This window comes from Bufo bufo, chromosome 2 (assembly GCF_905171765.1).
Source record: "Bufo bufo chromosome 2, aBufBuf1.1, whole genome shotgun sequence".
NCBI classification, from domain to species: Eukaryota; Metazoa; Chordata; class Amphibia; order Anura; family Bufonidae; genus Bufo; species Bufo bufo.
In genome coordinates, this window is record NC_053390.1 from 634,011,378 (window position 1) to 634,024,183 (window position 12,806).

The 12,806-nt window shown below is 43.4% G+C and overlaps 1 protein-coding gene across 2 annotated transcripts in view; it reads right to left on the reverse strand.

The window, feature by feature from the left end:
* LOC120989978 (mitochondria localized glutamic acid rich protein) overlaps nucleotides 1–12,806 on the reverse strand; it is a 46,063-nt gene that overhangs the window by 24,054 nt on the left and 9,203 nt on the right. For both annotated transcript variants that reach the window (XM_040418459.1, XM_040418460.1), the window contains exon 5: nucleotides 6,359–6,574. In XM_040418459.1, the coding sequence (XP_040274393.1) occupies nucleotides 6,359–6,574 (216 nt within the window). The remainder of the gene's footprint in view (nucleotides 1–6,358; nucleotides 6,575–12,806) is intronic.

A 12,806-nucleotide genomic window follows, 5' to 3' on the forward strand; every position in this document is an offset into this window, starting at 1 on the left:
CTAGATGGCCGCTAGCACATCCGCAATACCCAGTCCCCATAGCTCTGTGTGCTTTTATTGCAAATAAATATACATATGCAAATGAACCTGAGATGAGTCCTGTTCCTGACTCATCTCATATACAGGACTCATCTCAGGTTAATTTGCATATGTATCAAATCGGTTTTTATACACAATAAAAGCACACAGAGCTATGGGGACCGGGTATTGCGGATGTGCTAGCGGCCATCTAGCAGCCCATGTCCTCGGCTCTATACACAAAATCCAGGTGACAGGTTCCCTTTAAATATGAGTAGTGTGCAACTTCATAGGACCAGTTTACTAATATGCATGCTTTGGCATGACGTTATACTTGACACCAAGATGGCATAAAGCAGTGGTGGGCAACCTGCGGCACTCCAGCTGTTGTGAAACTACAACTCCCACCATGCATACTTGCTCTGCTCTTCTCAAAACTTTCATAGAAATAAAAGGAGCATGCTGGGAATTGTAGTTTCACAACAGCTGGAGTGCCGCAGGTTGCCGACCCCTGCATATAGTGTTGAGGTAGAGGAGTACTTGGATCATGTGGTTTATGAACCAATGTATGGAATATAGCCTTTATTACATATGCTGCACCAAAAGACGCTTAACCACTTCCAGACCAGGCCATTTACCCCCTTCCTGACCAGGCCTAATTTTGCAAATCTGACATGTGTCACTTTATGTGGTAATAACTTTGGAATTCTTTTACTTATCCAAGTCATTCTGTGACTGTTTTTTGTGACAAATTGTACATCATGTTAATGATAAATTTGAGTCAATATGTTTTACCTTTATTTATAAAAAAAAATCCAAAATTTACCGTAAATTTGGAAAAATTTACTATTTTCTAATTTAACATTCACCATATGTCTACTTTATGTTGGAATAATTTTGGTAATGTTATTTTAATACTTCGTTTGAATACTGTACGGAGCAAGCGTTCCGTACAGTATTAGAATGTATTGGCTCCGATGAGCCGAAGTTATTGCTTCGCGTAGTCTCGCGAGACTTCGCACAATAACTTCATAAATTAATTTGTACTGTAAAAAACATTTCCCGAACTCGTGTTTGGTTCTAAGGTATCACTTGGAACCGAACACGAGTTCGGGAAATGTTTTTTACAGTACAAATTAATTTATGAAGTTATTGTGCGAAGTCTCGCGAGACTACGCGAAGCAATAACTTCGGCTCATCGGAGCCAATACATTCTAATACTGTACGGAGCTCCTGTACGGCTTACGGTTGGTAATGACCCTGTGTTGTGATGTCTGCAGGTCAGCGTGTGATGCGAATAAGTGTGGTATAATCGAAGGGTGAAATCGTGGACACGCAAGTGTATTCGTTACAACACTAGTGTCTCAGGACTAACGGCTTTATACGGCACAGCTATATCCCTGCAAGATCGCTGTGGTTTCTATTTCGAACACGCTTCTTTGGGCCTGTGTAGCGGGACACCGCACACGCGCCATGAAATTTGATTCTCATATCAAAGAAAGAGAGACTATTTAGAACATTTTTCAGTCCAGGACGATCCTCCCTACGATATTTTTATATTTTATCGCATGGTATAGATTTTACTGTATGTTATCGATTTTATTGATTTGCCATTTATTGTATGTTTATTTGTATTTCCTATTGTACATTAAATTATTGTGCTGTTCCAAGCACTAGCGAGTGCCCAGCTTTTTCTACCAATTTTTGTAATATACTTTAATTACTGAAATCATACATTTATATTAAAGAAATAGCTCTAAAGTGGTCATTTAGAGCCTTAGTAACACTCCTGTCTTCTGTTTACATAACAGTGGAGACCTGCTCAACACTGACTGTTATGTAAACAGAAGACAGAGGAGCGTTACGAAGGCTACAAATGGGACACTTTAGAGGTGTTTTTCTAATAGAAATGTACGATTTCAGTAATTAAAGTATATTCCAAAAATGGTAAGCATCACTGCCCCTATACATTACACACACAAAAATAGAATGGCAGTTACACTTTAAGGATCACCTTTTATGCATTTGCGGCAATACTAAGTAATTATATAGTGTAGCTTTATCCACAGTTGAACCGGTCTACGCGCATCTGGAACCCTCGGTTTTTTTTTTGGTTTTTTTTTTTTACTTTGAAAGGGAATTAGTTCATATTTCTATTTGCATATATGTATATGTCCCTTTTGGGCAGCTTTGCACTGTTCACTACCATGTATCTTGATTTTCATGTTCCAATTTGTTTTATGTTAGTGTGTATAATGATCCTCCCTCACTGGGACTAAACATTAAATTCATTAAATGTCAAGTTTTTCAATTTGCGTCCACAGTGGGGGTTGGATCTGCTTGTTAGGCCTTATGCACACGACCGTTGTGTGTTTTGCGTTCCGCACAGACTTTGGAATTTGCGGAACCGCACGGACAACCATTAATATAACTGCATATTCTTGTCTGCAAAAATTCGGACAACAATAGGACAGGTTATATTTTTTTTTTGCGGACCACGGAGTGCTGTCTGCATCTTTTGCGGTCCCATTGAAGTGAATGGGTCAGCATCCGAGCCGGCAAAACTGCGGCTCGGATGCGGACCAAAACAACAGCCGAGTGCATGAGGCCTTAAAGAGTTGTAAATCCATGCTTTTTATGTCATAAGATCTGCTGATCAAAACGTGTTGACAACTTATAATATGCCACTGGAGTGTTTTCAATCAATGAGAATAAGGTTATGGTTTTATCCTGGTGCTGGATACCTTTTTTAGAGAAGAGTACAGCATGCCCTATCCCAAGCATTAATGTGGCAAGTCTCCAGACTTACTTTAATAGGGAAAACACAATGGCCCTGATTTATCATACCTTCACTCCAAAATTCTGGCATCAAAAAGTCGCAAAATAGGGCTTTTGCTACTTTTTTTTGCACGTGATTGCTCAAAATTTAAACGCTTGAGCAAAAACTTCCGACTTTTCACATACACTTGCGCAAAATTTTCACTCACTACAGTTTTGTGATATAGGTGAAAAAGTGGGTGTGGTTAATGTTAATGAGTTTCACTCCAGATTTATCTTTGCAACTTTTTTTTTTTTTTAAAGTCACAATTTCACTCCAGGATGAGGGTGGAGTAGGAAAACTGGAGTAGCTTTTCTAGACAGAAATGTTAGGTTTAAAGACTAGCCAAATTTATCAAACAACCTGTGACATTTGATAAATGTGACACAAAGTACTTCAACACAGACTCAAGCAAAACGGACTTCAAATATTCTACTCATGATAAATTCCCCCTAATGTCCCAAACTTACTAAGGTCCATGATCTTGCATCCTGGACTAAGCTGTGCCTTCTTTTTGGTGCAAATCAATTTCTACAAAATGATTAAAGGCAGCCTGACACTAGGGATCGACCGATTATCGGTTTGGCCGATATTATCGGCCGATATTGAGGATTTTGAACGTTATCGGTATCGGCATCTATTTTGCCGATATACCGATAACGTATGGGGAACACAGAACGCGCTGCTGACAGCGCTCTCTGTGTTCCCTCCGCAGCACAGGGGAGAAGGAAGCAGTGTCTCCTCCCCCTGTGCTGCTGCTGCCGCTGCCGCCAATGAGGGGATAGAACATAAGAGGAGGGGAGGGGCTGTGGCCGCTGCGCCACCAATGAAGATAAGCCTTTCATTCATTCATATACAGGAGGCGGGAGCTGCAGAATCTCATAGCCGGCTCCCGGCCTCTATGAGCAATAGCTGCGGTCCGCGGTAGTTAACTCCTCAGGTGCCGCGGATCGCAGCTACCGCTGATAGAGGTCGGGAGCCGGCTATGTGATTCTGCAGCCAGCTCCCGCCTCCTGTATATGAATGATCGATAGACTTATCTTCATTGGTGGCGCAGTGCGCCCCCCCCAAGCCCCCCAGTATTAATCATTGGTGGCGCAGTGCGCCCCCCACCCCCATCCCAATCCCGGCCAATAGTAAAAACATTGGTGGCGCAGTGCGCCCCCCCCCCACCCACCCAGTATTAATCATTGGTGGCAGTGGCCACAGGATCCCCTCTCCCCTGCTCCTCCGATCGGAGCCCCAGCTGTGTAAGCCTGGGGCTCCGATCGGTTGCCATGGCAGCCAGGACGCTATTGAAGCCCTGGCTGCCATGTTCAGCTCCATGCTGCTGTGTGCACTATGCACAGAGCAGCAGGGACAGTGTGAGATCCTATTCACCCTTATAGAGATCTATCAGGGGGAATAGGACAAGGGTTCTAGTCCCTAAAGGGGTTAAAAGTTAGTAAAAAAAAAAAAACACAAAAATATTAAGTATAAATGAAAAAGATTTATAAAAAAAAAATACACATTAACAATAAACATATTAATTTTCAGCAGATTTGTGTAGGAATTTTTTTTTTTCCTCAAAAATGAAAATTCCCAGAATATCGGTATAAATTATCGGCTATCGGCCTGAAAGTTCACAAATTATCGGTATCGGTATCGGCCCTAAAAAATCAATATCGGTCGATCCCTACCTGACACCCCGATTATGGCCTATTATCTGTAGTACTACATGCAAATAAGGAGGTTAGCTCGAAAAATTTTCTTTTTATACTGACCCCTTTGCCTCCATTGTGTGCTGGTAAGGTTATGCTGAAATACAGTCCAGACGCTGAGTATATGCTATGCAGCTTAGGCCTTCTGCACACGAACGTGTGCACCCCGTGGTCGAGCTGCGGCCCGCAATGCACGAACACCGTCCGTGGGGCAGCCACAGCGGATCGCGGACCCATTCACTTTAATGGGTCCGCGATCCGGCTGTTCCGCAAAAAGATAGGACATGTTCTATCTTCGTAGTGCTCCTGTAGGGTTCCGCACCACCGGATTCGCAGACCCATTGAAGTGAATGGGTCTGCATCCGTGATGCGGAATGGCCACAGAACGACACCCGTGTATTGCGGATCAGCAAATGCGGTCCGCAATACGGCAACAGGAAGCACACGTTCGTGTGCAGGAAGTCTTACAGCCACAGCTCATTTATTGCTAATCCTGTGGCTAGTGCATAAGTGTTGTTCATGGGACAACCTCTAAGTTTCCTACTTAGCTGTGACCTGCAAAACAGAAAAGCAGGAAGCTAGATTGAGTGGCCAAAAATCTGGAACATTTAAAGGGGTTGTCTCACCTCAGACATTGGGGGCATATTACTAGGATATGCCCCCAATGTCTGATAGGTGTGGGTCACAGAGGTGGAACACACACCTATCTTTAGAACGGAGCCCGCAAATTGAAGGAGGGTGCACCGCGCATGAACGGCTGGCCTCCATTCATTCCTATGGGAGCACAGAAAATAGCCAAGCGGCACGTGGCCACCGCTCCAATCACTTCTATGGGGCTGAGGGAAATAGCTGAGGCAGCGCTTAGCTATTTTTGGCACTCCCATATGAATGAATGGAGAGATGATGTGCCCTCCTTCACTTTGCGGGCTCCGGGCACATCCTAGCGACATGCCCCCAATGTCTGAGGTGAGACAACCACTTTAATAGAAGATTCGATTTGGCCCAAATTGAAAGTGTGCCCTGAAAAGTTATGTATGACACTCTGAGATCTCTTAGGTGTGTATCCAAACCCCTTCAAGCCCTTTAACAATGAGACAATGTCAAAGTGACAGTGACATATATGGCTATGGGTAAATGTACAGCAGCTGATGATAAACAGCCTGCTTAACCACCTAGCAGGGCGAGGGCTGGCTTAGCTGCTCATATCTCTAGATTGGTAGTAGCTAGAGATGGTCTTTGTCTTGTTTGAAAGCTGGCCTTCCAAACAATACCAGAATCACACCATTATCTTCACTACATGGGAAGATATCGCTGTTAGAAATTGGGAGGGCAGTGAATGCAAATGCTGATTTTACCACATTTATTTCAGACTTGATTTCTGACTGTGATTCTGCTGGCTTTCAACAAGACCAGGCCCACATCTCCAGCTGCTACCAACCCAGAGATATGAGCAGCTAAACAACCCACCACTTTTCTGCCCGAGCTGGCAAAACTGCTACATGTTTTTAACTGCTCTGTCAGAATTTTTTTTTTCAATTAGAAAATGTCCAAAAATTATCCCTTTTTGGTGGCACATGCCTTCTTCTCAGTCTTCGGATTTTTTAAATTTGCAATATACATTTGCCATTATACTAAAAAACAAGTCACCTGAAAATAAGATTTGGTCAGTACTTTGTACACATTATTTTAAAAAAAATGCAGATCACTTCACGTTAATTCATTTCTAAATATCCCACTATCAACTACAAAGTAACAGCATTTTTTTTTTTTTATTGTCTGAATCAGACTAATGTAATGTTAGTACATAGATGTTTGCTTTAACCTTGCTCTGAAGCAGCTTCTGTGCTTGGTGCCGGCTCCTGCTCTTGCTCTGTAGGTGCTGGTGCAGCTTCGTCCTCGGCCGCTGCTTGCTCCTGCTCTAGAGTTGCACTTGGGGCTGCCTCCTGTTCAGTGACCTCTTCAGCAGCAGTCTCCTCAATGGCTGCTTCTACAGCCTCTTCAATGGTTTCAGACACTGCACTGGCTTCCGCTTTATCACCTTTTAAAGGAGGCGAGTAAAGATGACATGGCTCCAAGATAAAACATTCCATATTTTCTAGGAGCACTCAAACATACTTATGCAAAATGAAGAAATATAGTAAACACCAGAATTTGGTTATATATGTATGCATGGGGCCTGGAAGGCTTCCCTATATTACCTATGGTTGCTTCAGGAATGACATTACCACAGCTTCCATTTATAATGATAATTGTCTCTATCCATATAATGATGATGATCTCTATCCATATAATAATAATAATGATAATATGCCTCTCAATGACAAACTGATGTGCACTTCTCTCCCTCAACCATTTACCGTATTTTACTTTACATTCCGACTACATTTCATTTCCTCAACTATTTCCCCTTTTCCTCATATTTTTGTAACTGACCTTTCCTAGAATATATTTGACAATTATTATTTTTTTCCGTTTTGCCATGATAAGCGCTGAAATACTTTAGAAGGACAACACTTTTTAGGTGGATTAACCCTGTAAGTATTTGAATGGATTATGAAACAAAGGTCATTTTTGTCCATTTTCAAATAGTTCATTAGGGAATTCAGAGTTAATCAAGGTTGGACTCCAGTTGTCAACCCTTATTTATTGGGCAGCTACCCTAAAGACTTTCTTGCTCTGAAGAACCATGCATCACATGGACAATACTTTAAAGGGGTTATACAGTTCTTTTAAACTGATTACCTATCCTCTGGATAGATCATCAGCATCTGATCGGCGGGGGTCCGACGCCCAGGACCCCTGCCGATCAGCTGCTTGAGAAGGCAGCGGAGCTGGCAGCAGCACCGCAGCCTTCTCGCTTTTTACCACAGGCCCAGTGACATCACGACTAGCATCACTGGCCTGGGCACGGCTAAGCTCCATTCAAGTGAAGAGAGCTTAGCCCTGCACAGGCTAGTGATACTAGTTGTGACTTCACTGGGCCTGAGGGAAACAGAGAAGGCCGCTGGGTGTCGGACCCCCGCCGATCAGATGCTGATGATCTATCCAGGGGATAGATCATCAGTTTAAAAGAACCCCTTTAATTTCTAATAGAACTGTATATTTGCCCTTCTGTAGCCCCTAAGATTACAGCTTATAACCAGGGACCTAGTGAAGGGTCACTATGATCAGCTGATCCTTAGATGACTACTTAAAAAAACTAATTGTTCAAACTGCATGTAAAAATAGATCAAAACTTTGATACAATTGTGTACATAACTTCTATGCAGACTTATACATTTCCATGGCAACAGTCTACAAACAAACTCTGTAGTCTGACCATGTAGTCATGATACTTTTATATCTTCTTGCTAATCTACTGAATGTTGGCAAAACATAGGGGACAAATAGAAAGAATGACGACTGCACAATAAAAGTCTACAGGGTTTGCTTGCAGTCTGTTAGCATGGAGATACAAATCTGCTTAGGAACTATGCAGTAGAGGTTATAGCTGAGAAATTAAAATTAGCCTACTACCATAGACAGTGATGTCATAACTTTTCAGTTCAACTGCATCTCAATGAGGCAAAAAGTGTAACTCATAAAAAGTGTACAAACATAAGATCTCATAAATAAAGTCCATACAGTTGTAATCGCTCAACAAATAGAAAGTGCTGAAGACCCTTGATTCTAGACAGTTGGGAGCATAGACCCCCACTGAGGAGAACTTCTGAAATCTAGTGTTTTCCACAACTACTGTTGGGCGAATCTAATCCATTGGATCCACTGTACAAATTCCAGCAGCCCCTGATGACTCCCCACTGATGTGAAATGGGGTCCATATTAGGCTCCAAACCTGAGACAAATATGTAGAACCTAAACCTAGCCATACATGCTTGGTCTGTGAACCTTGACATCAATGACATAATTTAAAGGGAACCTGTCACACTGAAAATGCATTGTAATCTGCCAGCAGCAAGCTACGGTATCCCATAAAACTATCATCTGCTCAGCTCCTCCAGCTCTATACCAGATTACACTGCATCTTCATGGTGACAGATTCCCTTTAAAATGAATCCTCAACAGCCGATGACCTTTTTGGACAGATGTCTGCTATCAGTTGTCATTTGTCTTGATCATTCAGGTCGTACAAAAACTGCCTAAGGCCTCATGCACACGACCGTTGTTGTTTTCCCTTCCGCAAAATGGGGTTCCGTTGTTCCGTGATCCGTTTTTGTTTCCGTGTGTCTTCCTTTTTTTTGGGAGGATCATCAGACATGAAGGAAAGTAAAAAAAAAAAAAAAAGTGTAAGTCAAGCTTGCCATGCAAACGATAGGAAAAAAAAAACGGACGTGGACAATCTTGTGTGCCTCCGCGTTTTTTCACGGTCCCATTGACTTGAATGGGTCCACGAAGAGTTTTCAGTGAAAAAAAATAGGACAGGTTATATTTTTTTGACGGACTGGAACCACGGATCATGGACACGGATGACAAAAGGTGCATTAGCCAAGTTTTCAACGGACCCATTGAAAGTCAATGTGTCCGCAGAAAATCACGAAAAACAGACACAGTAAAACAACGGTCGTGTGCATAAGCCTAAATCAGCTTTTTTTTCCCCTGTCATCCAAAAATGGCTAGTTTACTTTCTATAGAGGTCAGACATCTAAAAAGTAACCTAACTAAACAGGAACAAGTGTTAGTTGTATCACCACAGAAAGCTCCATTATACCTACATAAATCATTTTGCATAAGTACATTTGCAACAAAAACGACAAAGGGGTGAGAATCAGGGTGAGGAACAGCAGGTAACGAGACAGCATTCTGGTTGTAACCCGTGACAGATTTAGTGTATGGTGTAACTACTGTTCTATGCTATATAGGTGGGCAAACCGGAGCAGCCCGATAATCCAGCTCATGCAATCGGTGGACATTCAGACAATATTAGGCATGCACAAGGGGATTGAACCAGAACCCTGAAACTATTCGGGTATGTCACCATGGTTGTCGGAAGGGAAACCATTCCTTCTACTTGTATTATATGGCATGTTAAAAATTGCATCAAATACACATGGAATCAAATGCATTAGACTGGCAGATATGTTGAGGCCGAGTTCACATCACCATTTAGCTTCCAGTTCTTCTAATCCTTCACGAGGAAAAAAAAAAAAAAAAAACTGTTGCATCAGTTGGAATCTGTTTGAGCTATTTTTGTTTGAGATCCTTTTTTCAGATGGGAAAAACAAAAAAATGGATCTCAGAAGGAAATGGCTCAAATGGATGCAACAGGATCTGCTTTTTTTTTACAGGATCCTATAAAAGCCAAACGGTGATGTAAACTCAGTTGCCCGAGCACTCATTTAGCTACCTCTCCCTACCCCACGAATACTGCTGCATGCTTGGCCAGGTAAGCACACGTTCGGACATCTCCCGAAAAACTAAAGGATCGGGCATGTTGAAATCCAACTGGGGTGGGAACTACTTTAGGCTAGTGGTACAATAGTAAACTGCAGTGTTACGGTGACTCTATGGAAAACAGTCTATCTGCAACTTCTATCCTCCCTCACAGAGAAACATTTAGGTGGCCTCTTGCAACTATACCATGACTTTTAGGCCATGAAGTTTTGACCGAGTCTGAAGTGAAGTGGACTTACCACCTTATCTATGCTGTCCTATCTGAACCTGTAAACCTCAAACCAAGGGAAAGTTGGGCTATGTTCACATATGCAGCACAAACTCCGGTCGTCTGTTCTGGCAGAGGAACAGATTATCGGACACTGCCATGCAGTGACAGATCCCCACTGACTATAATGGGATCCGATGGGGATCTCGCGGCTTTACAGCATAAATGTTGGCTTTTAGCCAAACACCACTGCGCGCAGCAGTATCTCTCCAGCTGAAAGCTGGATGGATCCCATTATAGCATCAGTATCTGCTATGCCGGAACAGACTACTGGAGTCTGTGGTGCACATGTGAATGCAGCATTAAAGGGGTTCTTAGACTAAAAAAGGTCCCCCATATGCTGGGCCTCTTACACTGAATCTACTTACCTGGCTCCCCACACCGATAAAAACACCAAGGGGTGTCGGGGGGGGGGGGGCGAAGAGAAACCAATGGCAGGTGGTGACGGGGACGAGCCTTCCTAGCATTACAGGTGACGCTAGGGAGGCTACTCCCCGTCACCGCCTTCCATTGGCCGCTCCCCCTTCCTCCACCCCAACACCAGATGGTTTCATCCCTGCAAAGGGAGAAGCCACAGCGGCAGTGCGGGAACCAGGAGCAGCACAGGAAGCAGAGAGCCAGGTAAGGCCTCTTTCACACGTGCGTTGTTGGGATCCGGCTTGCACTTCCGTTGCCGGAGGTGCCCGCCGGATCCGGAAAAACGCAAGTGTACTGAAAGCATTTGAAGACGGAACCGTCTTCCAAATGCTTTCAGTGTTACTATGGCACCCAGGACGCTATTAAAGTCCTGGTTGCCATAGTAGGAGCGGGGAGCGGTATACTTACAGTCCGTGCGGCTCCCGGGGCGCTCCAGAATGACGTCAGAGCGCCCCATGCGCATGGATGACGTGATCCATGCGATCACGTGATCCATGCGCTTGGGGCGCCCTGACGTCACTCTGGAGCGCACGGGGAGCCGCACGGACAGTAAGTACACTGCTCCCCGCTCCCCGCTACACTTTACCATGGCTGTCAGGACTTTAGCGTCCCGGCAGCCATGGTAACCATTCAGAAAAAGCTAAATGTCGGCTCTGGCAATGCGCCGAAACAACGTTTAGCTTAAGGCCGGATCCGGATCAATGCCTTCCAATGGGCATTAATTCCGGATCCGGCCTTGCGGCAAGTCTTCAGGATTTTTGGCCGGAGCAAAAAGCGCAGCATGCTGCGGTATTTTCTCCGGCCAAAAAACGTTCCGTTCCGGAACTGAACACATCCTGAATGGATTTCTCTCCATTCAGAATGCATTAGGATAATCCTGATCAGGATTCTTCCGGCATAGAGCCCCGACGACGGAACTCTATGCCGGAAGACAATAACGCAGGTGTGAAAGAGCCCTAAGTATATTCAGTGTGAGGGGCCCAGGCATATGGGGGACATTTTTTTTGTTTCAGATAACCCCTTTAAGGGAAGGCATATAAATCCAGAACACAATAAAAGCATTTAGAACACAGAATGTTATACAATTTGATTATTTATAAGGGCACCGTATTTTGCAGAACGGACCAGCTGGCCCTTCATAGAACAGTTCTATCCTTGTCCGTAATGAGGACAATAATAGGACATGTTCTATTTTTTTTGCGGAACGGAAATAGACATACAGAAACTGAATGTACACGGAGTAACTTCAGTTTTTTTTGTGGACCCATTGAAGTGAATGGTTCCGCAAGCGGTCCGCAAAAAAGCAAAACAAAAAAAACGGAACGGACTGTGAAAAAAATATGTTCGTGTGCATGAGCCCTAAGAAAGAGCATTCTGTAGCATTAAAAATTAACTAAATCTGTGTGGGGTCATGAGAACAGAAAAGAAAGAAAAACAAAATGATCTCCATGGCCAGAAAGTATGTGAACTCCAGTCTCCGGCACTGCCGCCATTCTAATTCAGGCTAATGGCTTCCATACACATTCGGTAGCTGTCGGCCAAACGACTGTTCAGCTTACGGCTATCTCTCCAGACTCCCCCCATGCACATCAGTGTTTAATTTGGACAAATGTGTATTCCATGGGAACTGGAGAGAAAGCCGCTGTCAGACAGCTCAGCCGGATGATAATATTCACTTCGCCTGATACTTCTCTCTGTCAGGGGAGAGTCAGAAGCTCCCCATACACATTAGACCGTCAGCCGACCCCGCCGACAATACACTAATGTGTATGATGGCCTGTACTATGTGGAGTTCAGAGATAATTGCATCATTGTAATCTGCGTTTCTTCAGCTATCCACATATTATAGTGGTATGTAGAGTAGGTGTGGCTGAATGTCTGCCATACTTTTGGCCATGAAGTGAACAATAATCAGAGGACAGAAGCACAATTTTATTAATATACAAACAGATCAATGATTTAAGAATCTGGCCGTGCTACAAAAAAGGTTCTCATTAGAAATTTACTCTTTGTGATTTTGCTTTAAACTACTCTAAATCCACGCTCAAGCCTTTTAAATAGGGCAAGCAAAGCAAACACATTACATAAAACACAAACCCCAAACTTTCCAGGTTAGTTTAATTTCAGGAAATATTTAGTCACCTCAAAGAAAACTACTCCCCAGAAATCTCAGACAGAAAAAATAAAGGACGGT